We start from the raw sequence: 22,181 nt of genomic DNA on the forward strand, positions 1-22,181 counted from the left end.
ATAGCTTTAGGATAGATAGAATGATAGAAACAGGCACTTCAGCACAACTCATTCATATTGACCAAGGTGCCTTCCTGAGGAAGTCTCATATGCTTGTACTTGACCCATATCCATCCACACCTTCCCTGTCCATGAACCATCTTAATGTCTTTTAAATATTGTAATTTACTCATTTACGTTTGGTTATTTCATTTCATTTCCCACCAATTCTCATGAGGCTTGGTGGGATAAATATGGGTTATTGTTTACTGTGGTGGTGGGGGAAGAATGGCCATTCAAGAGGAAAATGAAAGAGATCTTTCCGTAACTTTGCAATTCTCTGTCTAAAATGGTTGTGGAGGCTTGGTTACTGAATATTCAATAGGTTTTTAGATGGTCAATAGATACTGAGGGAATCAAGGGATATGGGGTCAGTGTAAGACCATAGAAACAAGGTAAAAGATCAGCTGTGATGTTCTAGAAGGTCAGAATGGCTGATACCTGCGTTTACATAGATGCTTAAGCTTTTCTGCTGTAATCTACCAGGAGTACTCTTATAACAAAGAAAAGTGTGACATAGATTACAAGCTGCAAAGCACCAGACTTGTCCAGAAAAATTCTAGCTTAAATTGTGGGGTTAACACAAGAATAAGAACAGCTTCTGCTCCCACCCTATCATCCCATGTGATGATCAAGACCAGGTGCAAGAGGGTCACATCTCCACACAAAGTAGGACTGGTTTTGGGCAATGTAAGCACACTGGCCGAGTCGGGCATCACAGTGAAGAGGATTTCAGACACACTTCTAAATCTTGTGGAGCGCTCAGTTCAAAAAGACAACATACAACAGCCTTCAGGGAAAGTCGTGGATTGCAACATTAACTGTTTATTCACCTCCATAGATACTGCCTAACCTGCTGAGTAACTCCAGCTTTTTGTGTGTGTGACTCTGGATTTCCAGCATCTGTAGAATCTCATGTGCTTCCAGAAAACCTTGGAAATACTCTGCAGGTCAGACAGGATTGGATGAAGAATAATTAGGCAGAAATGTTAACTTTTGTTTTTCTTTGAATTCTTAACAATTGCTGGTTTACCTTCTAGACTTACAGTGCCCACTGGAGATGTAATTCAGGAAGCATCAAGCAGCCGAGCAAATCATGTGCTTGGTTAAAAGGGCGACACAAAAGACTAAAGATGCTGGAATCTAGAGCAGCTCAGCATCTGGTTGTGATCTGAAATGGCAACTGTCCACAGATGCTGCCCCTTGGATGAAAATGGACAATAAACATATTAGACAACAGATCAGAAGCCAGAGGAACCCACTGAGTCCCTTTAGCACGTGATGTGTTGGCCAATGGATTTATTGTTGTAACATAGACAATTGAAGGTTATACACTATTCTTACAATGCAGTTACTTACTGCGCTGGTACTTGAGTGTGTATCCTTTGAGAATGCCATTTGGGTGAAGTGGTGGGGCCCACTGCAGCGTCAAGGAATCAAGCATTGGGCTTGTAATCTTCAAGTATGCTGGTGAACTAGGCACTAATGAAAAACACAAGTCGAAACATTATACAATAATGCAACCAGATGGGTAAATTACATTTAGTTCTGTTTCTTCTGGAAAGATCCAAGATAGAAAGAACAAAATAGATTTTTCTAAGATAGAAAAAAACAGAAACCGGCAAAATAAGAGACACAAGAGATTCTGCAGACGCTGAAAATCTTGAGCACACAAAGTAGTGGAAGAACTCAGGAGGTCAAGCAGCATCTGTGGAAGGAAATGAATAATTGACACTTCAGGTTGTACGTTGACTACTCATTCTCCTCCATAGATGCTGCCTGACCTGCTTGGTACCTCCAGCATCTTGAGTGTACCAGCAAAATAAATTTGCCTTTACAAATACTTAGGGAAAGCTTGGGTGATGATAAAAGTGGAAATGAACATATGGTCCCTCAATTCACATCTGCAGCATGAGTTAAATAAAGCTGCAGTTATATCATTATACATTAACTGACTGCATCCCTAAAGCCTAGTGACTTATGTGCAATGGCAAACACAACAAACACTGTATCCCGTCAAGGTAATTGAAACCAGTTCATCTCCTTTTATTAGTGGTCTGGCTCTGGAGGAGTCCTCCAACAAGTTCAATGGTGTCCTTCTATAATCTAAGCTGCCGAAAAATATGACTGACAGCACACTGAATATCTGAGCAGATCATTAACAGAGCTGGAATTTGATAAATAATACATTTTTCTCCTTTCTTTTAACCCATGTGGAATTTCTAATAATTCCAGTTTAAGGCCATCAACATTTTAAATGTGTCCCTGATTTAGTGGCTTGTGCAAGTTGATGTGAATAATAGCTTATTATTAATGGGTTCTGGATTAAACTAAAAATGAGAAACATAACTAATACTCCATTCACTGCATAATTTAAAGTTTGAAATGATCTGAAGACTAGCAATGAATTAATTACAAAAACACTTTGTTGACCAAACATGTCACATGAGGTAAGGTGGAGATAGAGGTGATGTGACTGCAATATCTTATTCCTTATTTTTTCAACAACATAGAAGGAGGCCATTTGACTAATCAGGTCAATGCTAGCTCTCAGGGGAGCAGCTGCATCAGTCCTATTCTCTGTAACTTTATTCTCTCCAATACCCTTTTGTTATGAACTTACCATACTGGGTAGTTTACAGTAACTAACCTCAGCAGTCTGTGGAAGGATACCAGAACACACAGAGGAAATCCCCATGGTCAGAGAGAGAACAGAGAAATTCCACACAAGTGTAACTGAGGTCAGAATCAAACCCGAGTTCTGGAAGACAATAGCACTAAATGCTGTGCTATTGTGTCAGTTAGTAGGATGCTATGTGGCCCTAGGCTCCCTCACCAGAAATAAGGCAGTTAAGTTTAATAGTTGAATCCTGGAGGTAGACACATTCTCTTTGGTTAGACAGTGACCAGGATTAACTTTGAGTTGAGTGAGGTCAGCTGAGAAGATTATCGGGGTCTCTCTTCCCGCCATTACAGACATTTACACCACACGCTGCATCCGCAAAGCAAACAGCATTATGAAGGACCTCACACACCCCTCATACAAACTCTTCTCCCTCCTGCCATCTGGCAACCGGCACCGAGACATTCGGGCTCTCACAACCAGACTATGTAACAGTTTCTTCCTCCAAGCCATCAGACTCCTTAATACCCAGAGCCTGGACTGACATCAACCTACTGCCCTCTATTGTGCCTATTGTCTTGTTTATTATTTATTGTAATGCCTGCACTGTTTTGGGCACTCTATGCAGTCCTGGATAGGTCTGTAGTCTAGTGTAGTTTTTGTGTTGTTCTACGTAGTTCAGTGTAGTTTTTGTATTCTCTCATGTAGCACCATGGTCCTGAAAAACGGTGTCTCGTTTTTACTGTGTACTGTACCAGCAGTTATGGTCAAAACGACAATAAAAAGTGATTTGACCTGACTTGACAAGGATATGATTTTGCCTCAGGCAGATAAAAGGAGGAGAAATCACTGCCTTTGAGGCATTAGCTTCTGGCTTTCTGTCTTGTCAAGAAGAAAGATTGCAGACAGGGTGGACAAACCGATCATGTGTCTGAGATAAAGGAAATGATTGAAATAAGGGAAGTGTAAAGGAATGCTGTGGTCGAATGTGATGGCGCAATCACTGGCTGATACTACTACTAAATGTGCTGAACGTTGAAGTGCCTGGAACTAGGGAACATTGTCTCAGTACCAGAGACAGGTTATTGGCACTGGGATAACAAGAAATCTCTTCCTTTAGTATGTGATAAATCTTTGGAATTCTCTACCTCGTAGGGTTGTGGAGGCACAGTTATATTTCATTCAGAAAAGCAATCGAAGGATTTCTAGAGATTGGGGAGTACGGGTATATGGGGATAGCACAGGAGGGTTGCACTGAGGAGCTGGCCATCTTGAACCCATTCTCCAAGCCATGAATTCTTCTCTGAGTTGTATTCTCACAGGTCTTGTGTAAAAAATAAGGATATTTGCTTGTTGCTGGCAAAAGGTTTGGAGCAAATGATGCAGAGAGCTTCACAGACCGTACTGTACATGCTCTTTTGCTTCTAGTTTTTGTACAGCATGAGTACAAACACTCTCTCACCATGAAACCTAATATGGGTATTCTTGAAAACCAACTTATGACTCCATATCTTGACTGAGTAGTTGTCACTTTACAGATATATAAATATTTTAAATACTCCAATTAAAAGAAAAAATACCCTATTCATATAACTGAATTTTCTCTTCTTGTGTACTCTGGTCACACAAACAAGCTGCCACCTTCCAGATGCCATTTTTCTGCTGGCCAGCAGGGGGCAGGGTATTACCACAATGGAAAAGGAGAGGACCAGGAAAGAAAACTCCAAATGGAATAACTCAGAGCAAAATTAAAATAGTGACCTGCAGATAAAAGCTAGGATCATGGTGCTTGGTGAAACTCTTGGCATCTATTTTCAGACGCGGATATTTCATTGCTGCTATACTATTAACTTTATGTCACACAACATCTTGTGTTGGAGACACATAAGATGAACCGCGATGCCATGGCAGAAATCCTCCACATTTGCTCTAACGCAGAGACACCTTCAGCAAGTTAAGGTTGAAGGGAACTTGCAGTGGGAATAAATGCTGATCTGATGCCCTGACTTCAAAATGAAAGAAATGGTCCCATTTTGTTTCTCATATGAAAAGCTGTGACAAATTATGAGAGACATCAAACCGTAACACCCAGAAGCCACGGGTGTATTTTAATGGGTTTTGGAGATGGAATGGCAGCTGAGAAACCTGTGATGTGACATAAATGTACATGGCAATGAGTAGAGAACAAAAGCTTCAATCAACTGCGTATTGTACACCTTACCTCCCTCAGGAGTTTTCAGTATCATATCAGGACTTGGAGGTCCATCTCCTTTCCCATTGAAGACGCGAACGTTGAGCTTATAAACACTGAATGGCTCCAACCCTGGCAACATGCCGTGACTCTTATTTCCACTAAAGGTCAGGATCTTCATCTCTTCGTGCCGTTTGCTCCTTTTGAGGAGGCTTCCTTGCTTCCAGTAATAGATCTGAGTGTAAAATAAGCAGACGAAAGGAGTAATCTGCATTGATAAACTGTCTTTTATTCCCTCAAGGCTGCCCAAAGCCTCAGTGAATTAATTCTCACATGCATTTCATGTTCTCTTTTGTGTGTACAGCAAACTCCACAATAAAATGCATAATAAGGTGACAGAAATAAATTAGTTTATTGTGTTGGTTAAAGAAGGAACTTTGTTCAGGGCATTGGGAGAACATTATAGATTATACAAAGTTCTACTGGATTCTACTATGAAAAAATGTCAGATGTGTCTGTTTATTTTCCATATCCTTTCTCAATTCTCTATTGCTTGCCTCTATTCAAGGGGAGAAGATGGCGGCGCAATGGCAGCGCGCGTGGCCTCTCCGGTGATGAATATCTGTTATCTGACAAGTAGGGGACCATGCACAATTCTGATTTGATGGAGATGGACATGAGAGTACGGAGGAACATCTGGAGAAACTTCTGAAATGCCCGCTTTGCTACCGCTGCTACTGTGTGGTAACCAGAATCTCCGGAGCTGAAGGCCTCGAAATCCTCTGCTTTGCGTGTTTCAGCGGCCGGGGAGAGGTCAAAGGCGCTCGGGAGGCTGTATCGGAGAGGCTGGTGGGATGCTCAAAGTTTTCGGACGGATGGACTCAGTGTCGACTGTGGTCAGCTGCTTCCAAGGTATCGGCAAGTTGACGGTGCCTGGAGGCTTATGGCAGGGAGTTTCTCCCTTTTGCCGCTGCTATCTGGGACTCGGGAGTCGATCGACTCGGGGACTTTGAGACTATTTTTTTTTACTGTGCCTATGGACTGTTCTTCATCAAATTATGGTATTGCTTTGCACTGCTGTAACTATATGTTATAATTATGTGGTTTTGTCAGTGTTATTCTTTGGTCTGTCTTGTTTTCTGTGATATCACGCCGGAGAAACATCGTATCATTTCTTAATGCATGTATGCATTTCTAAATGACAATAAAAGAGGACTGAGTGTTCTCAAAATCTATTCTCTTCCTAAAGGACACTGACTTACTGCCAGCTGAGATTCCTTGTAACCCTCCACTATGTCGTCCAATCTGTCTCCCGGATGGGAGCCCAGAGAATGACTACAGGTTCAGTCTGCTTCTATCCAACCTCAACAGTGTACACCTCCAAGGATCAAACAGCAGCAATCAGGAGCTTGTTCCGTCACATTCTTGAGAAATCATTTTTTGCCAGATGTAGCACGTTATATTCCCCACCCCCCATCTGCGGTGACCATTTGCAACTTCTCTGGATTCATCTTTCAATTTGTCTTTGACTATGATCTCCTTCAAATCATCCACCACTGTCCCTGTAACTAAAAAGACCAAGCAAACATGTCTGAATGACTGGTGTCCTGTCACACTCACCTCAACACTAAGCAAATGTTTTGAGAGGCTGGTCAAGGACTACATCTGCAGCTTGCTACCACCCACACTGGACCCCTACAATTCGCCTACTCACACAACCGATTGACAGATGACACGGTAGCCACAGCCCTACATACCGTCCTTACACAGCTGGAGAAGGATGTTTATGTGAGAATGCTGTTCTTGGACTGCAGTTCAGCATTCAACACCATAAGCCCCTCCAGGCTTGACAACAAGCTTAGAGACCTTGGCCTTCACCCTGCCTTGTGCAGCTGGATCCTGGACTTCCTGTCCGATTGCCAGCAGGTGATAAGAGTGGGCTCCCTCACCTCTGACCCTCAACATAGGAGCCCCTCAGGGCAGTGTCCTAAGCCCCCTCCTTTACTCTCTGTATACCCATGACTGTGTCGCCACCCACAGTTCCAATCTGCTAATTAAATTTGCTGACGATACTACTTTGATTGGCCCTATCTCAAATAATAATGGGGCAGCCTACAGAGAAGAAGTCATCACCCTGACACAGTGGTGTCAAGAAAACAACCTCTCCCCCAATGTCGCAAGAACAAAGGATCTGGTTGTGGACTACAGAAGGAATGGAGACAGGCTAACCCCTATTGTCATCAATAGATCTGGGCTTAAGAGGGTGAACAGCCTTAATTTCCTCAGCATACACATCACTGAGGATCTCACGTGATCTGTACATACCAGCTTTGTGGTGAAAAAAGCACATCAGCACCTCTTTCATTTCAGACAGTTGAAGAAGTTTGGCATGAGTCCCCAAATCCGAAGGACTTTCTATAGGGGCACAATTGAGAGCATCCTGACTGTCTGCATCACTGCCTGGTATGGGAACTGTACTTCCCTCAATCGCAGGACACTGCAGAAGTGGTGCGGACAGCCTAGTGCATCTGTAGGTATGAACTCTCCACTTCTCAGGACATTTACAGAGACAGGTGTGTAAAAAGGGCCCAAAGGTTCATTGGGGACCTGAGTCATTCCAACCACAAACTGTTCCAGCAGCTACCACCTGGGAAACGCTACCGCAGCATAAAAGACAGGACCAACAGGCTCCAGGACAGCTTCTTCCACCAGGCCATCAGACTGATTACTTCATGCTGATACAATTGTATTTCTATGCTGCATTGACTGTCCTGCTGTACATACTATTTATTACAAAATACTATAAATTGCACATTGCACATTTAGATGGAGATGTAACGTAAAGATTTTTACTCCTCGTGTATGTGAAGGATGTAAGAAATAAAATCAATTCAATTCAATTGAATTTTGTTTTTTACCATTATTCCTCAGTCATCACTGCCCTTCAGCTTATCCCTTTCAGTCGGGGCTCAGCATCAGTAATATTTTCAGGTTTTTATGAAAGGGGAACTTTCGCCCATTTGATTGGATGCCATTGTCTTCAGGAATGGTTTTGGGTGAGAAAAGGAAGCAGTGGAATGTAATAAACTACATATAAATATCATGACTTTCATTTTTTCAAGAAATTGTTTCTGTCTGCAGAGCTGCTGCGTACTAGCTGCATTATTTCAGGAACAGAAATTGTAACTGATTTCCCAATGTCTAATCTATAAAGAAAGCCCATCATAAAGGGGACAATGTTCCCTGGCTCCAGACACTTCAACATCCAGCATATTCAGTAGCAGAATCAGCCACTGACTGCATCATTGTATTCAACCACAAAATTTCTTTTTCATTTTCCTCATTTCAATCACTTCCTTTCCCTCAGTTTGTCCATCTTCTCCGTAATCTTCCTTCTTACCCAGACGGAAAGAAGGTACAGAAACCTCAGGACTCACACCACCAGGTTCAGGAACTATTTGCTTGTTTGCTTATTTCTTTACTGGTTGATTGAGATATAATATGGAATAGGCCCTTCTGGCCCTTTGAGATACCTAACTCTAGCCTAATTATGCAGCAATTTATAATGACCAATCAACCTGATAACTGGTACATCTTTGGACTGTGGGAGGAAACCACAGCACACAGAGGAAACCCACGCTATCGCAGGGAGAATATACAAAATCCTTACAGACAGCGGCGGGAATTGAACCTGGGTCGCTGGTACTGTAAAGTGTTATTATCCTTCAACCATCAGGTTCTTGAACCAAAGGGGATAACTTCACTTGCCCCTCATTGAAATGTTCCCAAAACTTATGGACTCATTTTCAAGGATTCTTCATCTCATGTTCTTGATATTTATTGCTTATTTGTTTATTATCATTCTTTCTTTCTTTTTGTATTTGAACAGTTTGTTGTCTTTTGCACACTGGTCGAACACCCAAGTTGGTGCGATATTTCATTGATTCTATTAAGGATATTATTCTATTATGGATTATTGAGTATGCCTGCAAGAAAATGAATCTCAGGGTTGTATTTGGTGACATATATGTACTTTGACAATAAATTCACTTGGGCAAGACGTTCATGCCGCAGAGATTTCTCTCCTGGTTCCTCTGAGGACCTTTTATTTGCAGGGACGCAGTCATATCTGACTGTGATCAACCAACTTCGAAGGTAACTGCAGTAGACACTATGGTCTCTGTCAAGTTCCGTCCGACATGCAGATGAACCGAGTGACTGGATGAGCTGATTATCTGTAACCCGAAGCAGTACTGAGAGCTACAAACTCAGTCCGTCCACTTACTTTATATCCCTTGAGGAATCCACGGACAGATTTTGGTGGAACTGGATCCCAGTGAACCTTTGCAAGTGTGCTGTTCACAACATGGACTCGCACGTTGCTGGGAGCCAACATCGGTACTGGAAATGAAACACTCCAATTATTTTCCCATAGTCAGTAAATGCAATGGCATTTGTAAGTCCACGTGAACACCAACAGAAATTGCATCATTTATGTCCCTTAAAAACAGATTTGCAGTTATTTTCTCTCTTCAAGTTGATTTTGTCCTATCATCACTGATTACTCTCTGGTGAATACAACACTTCATCAACAAAAAGAAACAAGACTAAAGCAGAAAACAACTGACCACAGGGAGAAACCATTGTGCAAAGCACCAACAATGTCCTTTATGCATTGGTCTAGGTTGGATGGGGTTAATTTTAGGTAATCACATCAATTTTATCTTGCTACAAAGATTAATGACTTTAAAGAGCTTTTAATCATGCTTTCAATTCATTTTTATTTTTAAACATGTGATGCAAGTTTTCCAGTGAACCTGCTAGGTTTAAATGCAGTGCAGGAACCAGGATTCTGGCCTGTTAATGGGAAGGCAGGTATTAGGACCTGGTAAATGAGATGCCGATCCATTGGGATTTCCAGTCAACTAGATGGCAGACAACTAGAGTTTCATTGTCCCAGGAAGGTATTGTCACATGTACATCGAAACATTGAAGCATGCAGTGAAATATGTTACTAGTGTCGACGACCAACACAGTCTGAGGATGTGCTGGGGACAGCCCGCAAGGTATGCCATGTTTCTGGTACCAACATAGCAAGCCCACAGGTTACCAACTCTAACCCCTACATCTTTGGACGAAACCGGAGCACCTGAAGGAAACCCATGTTGCCAAGGGAAGAATGTACAAACTCCTTACAGAGAGCAGCAGGAATTGAACGCTGATTGCTGGCGCTATAACGTACTACACAAACCACTATCATGAACATTTGAGGGAAATCAACAGCAGGATTACATGAGCAGAGATTATGTTGGCCTGATTAACCATTTCCTCACAACTGCACTCCTGGGATCATTCCTGGTGAAGCCTCCATCTTTCCACTGCAGTGTTCCCAAGTCAGGGATCTGAAAACGCCCCTCAGATCCAGGCCCAGAACTTTATTAACTTTTGATGACTCCTTTTCTACGCTACCTGAAACTTTGCCTCCTTCTTGCCTAACCCTCTCTTGAGCCAATGAACAGGCATGGCTAAAATGGAAATTCAGCTGCTGGCAATCAGGCTAGTTGGGAGATACATGGAGAGGCAAGGATCCCCCCTTGGCTCATTTGGCTGACTGTTGGGAGGCATCATTTTTCTTGGCAACGAGTGTGCCTAGACTGCAAGCTAAATCTTTGTAGGCCAGTTCATCCATGGTAGGGGTTAGTAAAAACAAGAGGGCAAAAGTTTAAGGTGAGAGAAAGTTTTAAAGAGGATCTGAGGGGTAAGCATATATATTTTTTTTACAGGGTGTGGGAGGGATATCTGGAACTCTCTGCCAGTGCAGGTAATGGAATTGGTACAATCACTATGTTTAAGGTACATTGAAACAGTCACTCAAAGAGGCAAGGCGTAGAAGAATAGGGTCTGAATGCAGGCAAGTGAGACTAATGCAATGCGCATAAAGGTCAGCAGGGCTATGATAGGCTGAAGGGCTTGCCTCTTGGCTGTTTGACTCTGACCCAATGCCTTTAAAAATCTGACCAATTCACAGACCTGCTTCTGTCAGGATTTAAAGTGGATGGTGATCAAGAAGAGCAAACTATTCCAGATGTTCTTCCCCTTCAGCCAGCAGACACTGGGACCAATTACACAGCTGCAGTCACTGCCTCTCCTGAGATCAACATAGACTGGGAATCTCCATCTGGATCTGCATGGACACTGCCCTCATGACATAAGGCTACTGGGAAAAAAAAGGAGCCAACTACATCACTTTCAAGTGTGGGTCTCCAGTCAAATCTGAAAATAATTCTTCAGTCAACCAACAGGTCACTTCAAACAGTCAATCATTAAAATTAGATTATTTGAACTCAAACTAAATGATGAATAATTGAACTCACAGTCTTCTCCAGAGTATCCGATCACAACCTCTGGCTCCGGGGCAGCTCCGAAGCTATTGAACGCCTGCACTTTCAGCTCATAGGGAGAAAATTCTGGTGTGCCCGAGACAGTGTATTTTGAAACGTTGGCGACCATCACCGATGTCCACTCATCATCACCAACCTTCTGTCTCCAGCTGACTTTATAAGTCAGGCCTAGTCCATTGTGTTGGACACCTTCCAGAGGCTGATAAAACACAGGAAAGCTTCAGTCGCACAGAGTCGGAGCAATGCTAGATGCTGGGAATTCTTTCTTTTCATGGAACTAAGCAACAGCTTGGGAAGCAACATACAGGTCCCTTCAAGTAAGATGTGCATTGGGTTGAGATGACGTCACACTAACAATGGGGATTATGTAGCATTAATCAGGGGTAGAACAGTTTGCTAAGCTAGAACTGGTGTGTATCTTGGTTTGCTGAGGATGCAGTGTTAGATGTGGAATGGATAGGTGCTGAGATTGAGCTCCAAGGGCAAATTTGTGACGACTGGCTTTCAATGTAAAGTGTGGTCATCAACTTTGGATCTCAAAAGGATAGAACAAAGTACTTCTGAAAATGGTATAAGACCAGAGGTGCATGCAGTGTGAAGGATCTCTGTATATGGATCATTAAAACATCATGGGTGATACAGAAATAAGCAAAAATCTGAATGGAATAATGGCCTTCAGAGGGGAGCAACTTGTTATGTCAATACAAATCCCTGGCTAAGCCTCACCTGGAGCACTGTGAGTGATTTAGGATGCCTCACCTATGGATGAATTGGAGGTGGCTAAGCCTCACCTGGAGCACTGTGAGTGATTTAGGATGCCTCACCTATGGATGAATTGGAGGGAATACACTGCAGCCTTACTTTAATGCTGCCTGGACTCTGAGGTAAAGTAGGAATGAATTGTATTCAGTGAAAGGGAGAGATTATTAGATTAAGGTTTTCAAGGGACTAAGTAGTACAGGTAAGCTAGGTGTAGCAATTTTTTTCTGAAGTTTGGATTATTGCAAACTAGGCAAAAGAATCTAAAAGCCAGAACCCACACCAATCCAATCCAATCAAATCAGTCTGTCACAAGAAAAGACTGCATGATGAAAATGTGAAACTCTCTCCCACAAGTGACAAATGTTTTTTTGTAGACCCACTTTTAATTTTTATCTGAGGTGTATTAATCAAAAATTTTGGAGGGGTTTATGGCACAGAGAGATGCATGGAATTATGTCACAAATGGTGGATTACAGAGGGAAGCAGCTTTCTCCCATGTCCCAGGGTTAAAAGACGATGTTTCAAACAGGGGACCGAACAAACCCCATATAATGATTTATGAAGTCGTATTAATGGATCATATAAGGGGGATAAGAAGGCCTTGGCGAGTAGGATTAAGGAAAATCCGAAGGCATTCTATGCACACTATGTGAAGAACAAGAGAATGGCCAGAGTGAGGTTAGGATCGACATGGGATGGAACAGGGAATACGCCAGAAGTTGGAGGTAGATGGGGAGATCCTTAATGAATATCTTACTTCAATATTCACCAGTGTGAGGGACTTTGATGATTTTAGGAACAGCCTAAAATAGACTGATATGCATGAGCATGTGATGTTAAGAAAGAAAATGAGATAGAACTTTGGAAAAAAACATTAGGACAGGTAAGACTCCAGGCCCAGATGGGATGGATATACACCAGGTTATTACAGGAAGGAAAGAGATCACTACACCCTCGGTGATGATCTTTGCATCCTCACTGGCCACAGGAGTAGTACCAAATGATTGGAGGGTGGCAAATGTTATTACTTTGTTCAAGAGAGGATAACCCTGGGCATTATAGACCAATGAGTCTTAGTTCAGTGGAGGGCAAATTATTGGGGAGGATTCTTAGAGACAGAATTTATGAGTACTTGGAGAAGCAGAGTCTGATTAGGGATAGTCAGCATGGATTTCTGAGTGCTAGGTCATGTCCCAAGAGTCTGAATGAATTCTTTGAAGATGTAGCAAAGCATGTTGATGAAGGCAGAGTGGTGTATGTAGTGTATATGGATTTTAGTAAGGCGTATGACAAGGTTTCCCTTGCTAGGTTCATTCAGAAAGTCAGGAAATATGGAATCCAGGGAAACTCGACTGTGTGTATACATAATTAGCTCCAGAAGGCAGAGTGTGGCTTAGATGGAGAGTGTTCTGCCTGGAGGACGGTGACCAATGGTGTTCTGTAGCGATCTTTTCTGGGTCTCCTGTTCTTTATGATTTTATAACTGACTTGGATGAGGAAATGGAAGAGTGGGTTAGTAAGTTTTCGCAGATGACACGGAGTTGTGGATAGTGTGGTGGGCTGTCATAGTTTGCATGGGGTTATTGACAGGATGCAGAGCTGGGCTGAGAAGTGGCCGATAGAGTTCAACTTGCAAAAATTGTGAAGTGATTTATTTTGAAGCGTCAAACTTGAAAGCAGAGTGCAGAGTTAATGGCAGGGTTCTTAGAAGTACAGAGGAAAAGAAGGGCATTGGGGCCCACCTCCATAGATCCCCCAAAGCTGCCGTGCAAGTTGATTGGGTTGTTAAGAAGATGTATGGTGTGTTCGCCTTCATTAGTTGGGAAATAGAGTTCAAGAGCCACAAGGTAATGTTACAGCCCTATAAAACCCTGGTTAGACCACACCTAGAATATTGTGTTCAGTTCTGGTTGCCTCATTATAGGAAGGATGTGGAAGCTGCAGAGACAGGGCAAAGGAGATTTACTAGGATACTGCCTGGACCAGAGGGCAGGTCTTATGAAGATGATTTCAGCGAGCTACAGCATTTCTATTTAGAGTGAAGGAGGACTTCATAGAGGTATAAAAGATAATGAAAGGCATAGATAGAGTGGATAGCCAGAGACCTTTTTCCCAGGGCAGAAATGATTAATACAGTTTATAATTTTAAGGCTTTTGGAGGAAAGTATAGAGGGGATGTCAGAGATACGTTCTTTACACAGAGAGTGCTGGGTGTGTGGCAGAGGCAGATATATTAAGGGTATTTATGAAACTCCTAGATGGGTACGTTAATGATAGAAAATTGAGAGTTATGTAGGAGGGAAGGATTAGTTAGATGTTAGGCTAGGTTAAAAGTCTGGCACAAAATTGTGGGCCAAAGGAGTGGTACTGTGGTGTAGTGTCCTATGTTATACTGTATGTCCTTCTGTATTTAAAAACACCAGACAGCTCTTTCATCTGAAGGTACCAGAAATTCAGAGATTCTCTTAAGTGCACATGTGCATTATGTATTTAAGGAACGTGTATTAATACAGACTTCTAGTGTTTCCAGTAAAAGGAGCAATTCTCTAATAGCCATTGACAGACTATGGGAGGGCCAGATACTGAGGTGTGGTCGTGGGGACACAATACAATCCTGATCAAACTGGGATCAACTCCCTCAAATATCTCTGATTATGTTCAAGTTTGGGCCAGTTACAGTGCAAGTACTTGGAAGCATTTATTCCCTGTCAACATTTACACTGAGGTATGGGTATGAGTAAATTTACACCCAAACACACATCCAAAACAGGCAGTTCAGACCGAACCAAGAGAGAGTTGGCATACCTCCCATGTAATCACTAGATTATTGGGGTCATTCCCCATCCCTTGAACCCCTGACGGATTTTCATCAGGAGCTGGAAGAAACAATGTCATTTATTAGTACAAAGGTCAACAAATTGATTAATTTATACAACGGGTCTCTGATAGAATCACTGGCTTTCACGGTGTGAAAAGTAATAACAAGACCACAATCAGACGTTGGGGTTTAGCTTTGTGATATTGTACACGGGAGTACTCAGGTGCAAGCCGAAATAGATAGAGGGAAGAATACTCTTGTTATATGGATACCATGTCACTCAGTCATCACACTTCAAGCACACAGGCCCGTTTGAGGTTGAGCTGCTCAACAGTGACCAGGAGCAAGAAGCCTGCGGTTATTTTCCATCCTTTCTCATTTGGATCCAGATCAGTCGCAGAGACCCAACTGTTGAGACTGAAAGTGGGGCTGTGTACAGCTCACCTAAACACTGGGCATCAAAAGTGGGGAGAGAGGTACTGAATGACCTTGTCTGGCATTGGCACAAGAACAGCAATATTAATCAGCAGCTAAACTAGTGGCCAGGGTATGTTGTTTGATTAGCCCTGAAGGACTGAGACAAGCTGTTGTGATCTACATTAACCCTGTGTGTGACACTGAGCTGAGCTCTTTACTGAGTTCCGGGGACCCCGATGGACAACATCTCTAAAAGGAGAAAGGCAGAATGTCCTCAAGGCCTTCTCTAAGTCACACACTGCTGACATTTGTAAATAAACTCCCGATCCTTCAGTGACATTAGGCCATAATTCTTAAATATCTAATATGCAGAGAATGCAGAGGTTCAAGAAGATAGGGCCAACCTGCTTCTATTTCTCATCTGCATATGTTAACATTCACATCTGCATGACCTTTTCAAGGACAACTTGTCATCACCTTTTCAAGGACAACTGGGACTGACCCTAACAACATCAATGCTGAGATCTGTGATCTTACTAGTTAGAGGAAATCTTGAGGAACTTTCCATCCACTTGGTATTAGTCCAAAGAACAAACAAGACTGCGGGCTCCAATTCATACTTTTTCTCTGTACTGGACAGACTTTGGTCTTCAAAGGTCAACCTTTGGTCAGCAATGCTCTGTTTCTTCCTGTTCTCCAAAAGAACAGTCCAGCAGTGGGACAGTGTCTTTCCACCAGCTACAAGTGGGAAAACCCACTCCTCATTCAATCCCACTGCACCCCAGTGCATAATTCATTGGAAACAGGCAATGGAACAGGCCCCAGCTTCTCAATGGCAGCTAACTTGACCTCATTATCATCCTGATCCTAAGAAAAGATCACGTTGTTGCTGCACATCGCGGCCAATGTGGTGGGTGTGCAGGAAGGAAATGAAGGAGATGCAGGAGGGGATAGTCACTGCTTCTTCAAACAAGGCAGAGGAGTAATGAAGTGTGAGACACAACAAAGTGAACGTGCAGAAATGAGAGCCAGAGATATGAAAAGAATCAGCTTTCAGAAATCCTTCTTAGATATGTGCAAGTAAAGAGGTGGTCCAGGAATTTTGAAAGCCACCCATTGTCCTACAGATTTGAGAGGTTTGCAGTCTGCCCTGCAGTGCCAGCTTACCTGCTGGTTGTGTAAAGTAGCGCTCCGATGGGAGACTTGGCTCACTTCTACCAATTTCATTGACAGCAATGACCCGGAAGATGTAGTTGACAAATGGTGAGAGCTTCAGTTCTGCAGTGGTTTGTGTCCCCTCCACATCAGCCAGGTGTCGCCACAGTCCGGGTTCAAACTGATCCTCTTCATATTCAATGACAAACTCTGAGGAGGAAGAGAGGACAAAAATGCACAAGGTTTTATAGTACTGTCTAGTCATACTTAAAGAGCTCAGCGTGCACAGAACAGGCACCGCCCAATAAGCGTGACCATCCAGTTGGATTCAGAACTATTCAACTTGATCACAACCTGTAACACAGTTGCTTTTAAATGGACACTGAACACTGTTAACGGATGTTAAGCTAAGTCATCAGAAGTGTCTTCAGGGACATTCTCCACAAAGCTGGGTGATGGGTATAAAGTAGGGGGATGGGTACAAAGTACAATGCATCAACAACCCAGACTGTGCCAACATAGGTGGGTGGGTTTTGCTTCCTCACGAGGCTGAAGGTTGATGTAATGAAAAGGGGAGAAGATGTGATAGAATTCAAAGGAAATACTTGCTCAGAGTGGGGAAGAGCAAGACGGCATAAAGCCTTCTACTTAGTTGATCAGAAACAAAACAAGCAGGCATATGTTCAACACTGTTGTAGGGGAAAGAATAGTGAGGGCTAGTAATGAGGTAACAGAGAACTGTAGCCAAAGCTTAGAAGTAAATACATGGAATGCAGCAGTAATGACGTCCAAGGTTCACGAATTTCATTAATTATGTTATAGTGTGCACCTATTGTTGTAATAGAAAATTGGATTTACTGTTAGACCTGTGGGCGATCATTTTACTCTGTAACCTAGTCTGTTACTTAATTAAGTTTCCTGTAGTCACCATTCTGCTATAAAAATGTAATTTTACTGGCAATGTCATCTATTTAGAATGTAAAAGTTCTACCAAATTCAAGTTTGGGTGGATCAGCTTTGACTGGTCTCCTGGTGCTCACCAGTTTTAATAAATCGTCTGTTATTTTGAGTGCTCTTTCGGTTTGCTTTAGCACACACATATGTTGGAAATATGGAATTTTCTAGAGACAGAGGCAGCTGGAGTTTTCAAGATAAATAAAATTTTGTCAGATACAAATATTAAGGAAAAAAGAGCAAAACGATTTAGTGACATTGAGCCTCAGATCAACAGTGGTTGAGCTAGATGGCGAGTTCAGAACTAAATTTATAATGATGACGTAGCCTGGTCCAAAGATGCAGCCATTATCCTTTGGTTAGGCTTTGGCTCTGTCACTGACCAAGCCATCTCACGGCAAGTGGGCAGCACAGTGGTGCAGCAAGCCTCACAACACCAGAGATCTGGGTTCAATCGTCACCTTGAATGCTGTACACATGGAGTTTGCACTTTCTCCTTGTGAACAAATGGGTTTACCCATTCCCCCAGGGTGCTTGGATTTCCTCCCACTCCCAAAGGTGTGTGGGTTGGTTGGTTAATTACCTGTGTGTATTTTATCTCATGGAAGTTGATGAAAAAGTAGGAAGAATAAAATTTGGACTAATATGGGTTTAGCATAAAAGGGTGGCTGTTGGTTGCTGCAAATCCAGTGGTACTGCAGCATTATAAGTTTAGTTGTGAGCTCTCCATCTAACTAAACCACTGTTGGTCTGAAGCTCAATGTCACTAAATAGTTTTGCTCTTTGCTCCTTAACGTTTGTATCTGTATTTGGCCAGGTCTGTGGGCTGAGTTGGCAAAGAGTAAGCAGCTGAACCAAATGCCACTGTGGTTCCAGTATCAGTGCTGCGTTTGCAGTGCTCAATGACCACAACTCTGGCACTCTGCACTTTACTGGTTGCTCAGACCACTGAAATGTGAAACTATTGCATAGTGGGGAAAGAACAGATAGGAAAACAAACAACGATCATTCATCAGCCTGAGGATAAAGGACCAACATCGGTGGTTTCTGGCTCTTTGGCTGATAACACTTACAGTAAGGGGACTTTTATTCATATGATGGAAGGGGACAGAGAGACAAGAGAATATTGAAAAAAAGTATTCAAGTGTGCTGTGGAAACAAGAGTTGGGCCTAATTTAAATGCTGGGCTAGAGTGAAAGTGAGATAGGAGCTAACAAAGGAAACTAAGTGGGTGAAGTAAAGTTGCTTCCCATGACGTTCCTCGGAACTTGAGACCTAATGCACTATCAAGATCAAATACACGAACAAGACCTACTTGTAATGGGACTGTTGTGCTCCTCTCCTGGTATCCATGACAACTGTACGCTCCTGTCTCGAGGATTGGTTAATTCCAGATCTATCGGTGGATCGGGACGATCTATGGGACAAAGAGTTTCATTTAAAACAAGAAGGTGCTTCCAGACACAAACCCTTGAAGTCCTGATGCAAGCTAGAAGCCAGACGGAGATAATATGGTGACATGTCACCCGGCTGCATGCACTCGAGGTTCTCTCAAACCTAACAGTTTAATGGGAGTTTATTTCTACCTGGTTTAGCAGCAGCTCTGCAGTGAAAAATGGCTTCGGCAAAACAGCAGCATGCAGTCCAGATCTTGTAAGGCTAAGCATTGCAGCTCTTCATGGTGAAGGTACGGATTGCTGCTCACCAAAAACTCTCCTAAAATGTTGTCTCCAGACTGATATGTTATATCACATGGGGTGCAATTTTCAAACTTGGCAGATAATGGGATGGTCCAAGTCGAGATTCAGCAGGAAGGTCATCTTCCCAGGGTCACCTGACATAGACTCATCCACCCAACTCGCTCCAGCTAAATTAACCTCCACTGCACTGACCAGATGTCCAATCTACTGATCACTCATTGGATGGTGGAAATTATCTCTTTGATATCAGTCCAAGTATGGCTTTCAGTAATCTGAACCTGAAGTTGCCTTGGATCACTTTTCCTACATTAGGATGTCAAGATGAAGTGTGTGCAGAGGAGATTTACTATGCAGGTAATTGTGGGACATACCTTTTAGGCATTCGGGATGTTGATGCATCTGGTAAATCAAGATACAAAAGACACAAAATGTGCCTGTCTTATTAAACAGACCAGACCTGCTACTGGTGGTGGAGCTCTCCGGCTTGTGGGGGATAGGAACAAGCCGCTAAATGGAACATTCTCTTTAAGATAAATTGAATCATAGGGTTATTCCAAATGCAATTAACTTCAACAAGAGTTTCGGCTATGAACAAAAGGGTTGTTCAGAACAAACAATCTTTGTAGGGACACAACATTGATTGGTTTAATTAAACGTATGTTTGCTAATGAGCAGATATTGAGGGGGTGGAGGGAGGTGGATGGATCTCACCTCAGGCCAATCAAGAAATAATCATTAAATGTTCATAGTTTGATCAACAATTGCTCATCCATGGGACATGTAATCTTAGAATTGGGTGATAAAGGCCATATGAAATGACGCCTAGAGTATAATCATCACTGGATGAGTCATCATTTTTAAGTAACCTTGGAACTTGGTATCTAACTGATATCTTTGCAAGGAACCAGTAAACTTGGGTATTGACTTGATTATTGTGGGGTGTGGATGATAACTCCCTCAACAGCACCAAGCATGTGGAGTTTATTTATCTGCAGAGACCGAACAAGTAGAGGTTATTTTCTGTAGAACAGAAGTGGTTAAGGAGAAATTATAAAGTCATGTTGAACTTTGGGTTCACCCTCAGATGGAGTATTGTACCCAGCTCCAAGTGCCTTAGTTAAAGGAGAAAAGTTTTAAAGAGGGCACAGAAGAAATTTACCAAATTCTAGGCATGTATAGAGACTGTTGAAGCTGATGCTGTTCTTGAAATGGGAGAGACAGCACTGAAGTTTGATAGTGAAGGGCATGAACAGAGTTGGCAAGGAGAAACTGTTTGCTTCAGTGAAAGGATCAAGAATGGGTGGACACAGGCTAAAGGACAAAAGGAATATGGGGACTTCATTTCCTACACTGAATGCTTGGAGTGTGAAATGCTGAGCTAAGGGGTATACTGGAGGTAGATACAAAGTTCAGAAGGAGTCTTGATGAGTGACTGAGAGGCTTGAATTTAATGGGAGAGGACAGTCAACTGGGACAGACTAGCATGGACATGAAGGGCTGAATGGCCTCCGTCCCTGAAAACTGTTGATCCTGAAGAATGGAACCTCTTACAGGCAAGAGCTGAGCACTCCGCAGCGGGCCAGCCAGGATAGTGTGCTCATGGCTCTCAGGAGAGACATAAAAATATAAGCTTTAGTTTTAGGAGCAAACGCCACATTGACCGAGCTAGACATTCTCTGAAGAATATAACTTTCTCAAGTCACACTTAACAGATACATGCATAGAGATCCTCCCAAAATCATCATTAGCTATTCACCTACCTTCAGTATGAACTTAGTGACAGCAGAAGCAATATTCCCCAGCGGGATCCTGCATGCATGCAGTTTTAATTGTGGATATAGAATCTGCTTGACATAGAACTGTCCACAGTGTAATGTAGATGGTGTTGACCAATAGTACCACGCACCAGAGAGATCACATCCATATCAAAGCTGTGGGAATACTGAGTTCAACTACAGGGTCACCTGCATTTTTGCTTCTTAATTAAAAATACAATTTGAGAAAGGAAATTGAAACAGCGTTTCACAGATTAGTATTCTGAATTTTGTGAAGGTAAAATTAGAACCAATCATCATTTGTAGTGCCCAGCGGAAACCCTACACAAACACCAGGTACTCCCACAGGTGTGAAAGCTTCTCACACACCATAGATGCACAGTCTCTCTTTCACACAGGACAGATGTGTCAGCCTCACTCCAACCCCCAACAGATGTCAATTATTCTTTCACTTGTGGCAGATGTGGCAATTAACTCTGGCAGATGCAACAGATACGACAATCTATCTCACCTTCTTGACAGAAGTGGCAATCACTCTCACACTCCCGACAGATTTATCAGTCATTCTCAGCTGTGCCAGATGTGGCAGTCGCTCCCACCCCTTTACAGATGTGTCAGTCATTTTCAATCTTGTGACAGTCAATCTTAGCCTCTTGAAAAATGCACTGTGCCCCAACCCATCTGATACACTTTATCTTACACTCCTGGCACACACTTCAGACATGTTTTCGACAGGACCAAAGGTGCTCAGATAGCTAGCTCGCGACAGACTGCCTCAAATGCACAGTACCCAAGCCACATGTCTGCACAATAACCCGACACTGTCACAGCAGATTTGTTCCTGCCCTACTACAACAGGCACTCTTACTCAGCAGACACAATCCCGTTTCAGGCAGAGCTCGGACAGTCATACAGTTGATGGATATCTGAGACACTCTTTAATATCCACACACACATCTTCTGCTCTCTCTCTTTGCACACATCTCTGGGGCCCTTGCACTCCCTATGGATAAATTTGATAGATCCAATTACTGATGGGCTCCAAGAATATGAGCTCCAAGTGTCTCCAATAATAAAGATTTTTTGTGGGTACTCAGCCGTATTTAACAGTCGTGTCAGGTGTAGTCTTGCCATATGAACAACAGATACAAAATTCATCCTAAAACCACATTAAAGCTTAAGAGAGTGGAAATGTATTAATGAAAAGATGGGGTGATGTATTGGGCAGAGACCTTGCAAGAGAACTGCTCTTCTCACAGCTTTCAACGGAGGCAATCACTCAGTGGAAGCTCCATCACCAGTCAGAATGGAAGTCCCAATGACGGACAAAACTACATGTGATAGAA

The 22,181-nt window shown here is 42.6% G+C and overlaps 1 protein-coding gene across 11 annotated transcripts in view; it reads right to left on the reverse strand.

Annotated features, from left to right (window-relative positions):
- The window catches only part of nrcama (neuronal cell adhesion molecule a), a 257,866-nt gene that overhangs the window by 53,167 nt on the left and 182,518 nt on the right, over positions 1-22,181 (reverse strand). For all 11 annotated transcript variants that reach the window (XM_063058228.1, XM_063058227.1, XM_063058233.1 and 8 more), the window contains 7 exons: positions 18,676-18,777; positions 16,419-16,616; positions 14,822-14,892; positions 11,228-11,453; positions 9,139-9,254; positions 4,884-5,088; positions 1,399-1,521 (listed from right to left, as the gene is read on the reverse strand). In XM_063058228.1, the coding sequence (XP_062914298.1) occupies positions 1,399-1,521; positions 4,884-5,088; positions 9,139-9,254; positions 11,228-11,453; positions 14,822-14,892; positions 16,419-16,616; positions 18,676-18,777 (1,041 nt within the window). The remainder of the gene's footprint in view (positions 1-1,398; positions 1,522-4,883; positions 5,089-9,138; positions 9,255-11,227; positions 11,454-14,821; positions 14,893-16,418; positions 16,617-18,675; positions 18,778-22,181) is intronic.

This window comes from Mobula hypostoma, chromosome 9, assembly GCF_963921235.1.
Source record: "Mobula hypostoma chromosome 9, sMobHyp1.1, whole genome shotgun sequence".
Lineage (NCBI taxonomy): Eukaryota > Metazoa > Chordata > Chondrichthyes > Myliobatiformes > Myliobatidae > Mobula > Mobula hypostoma.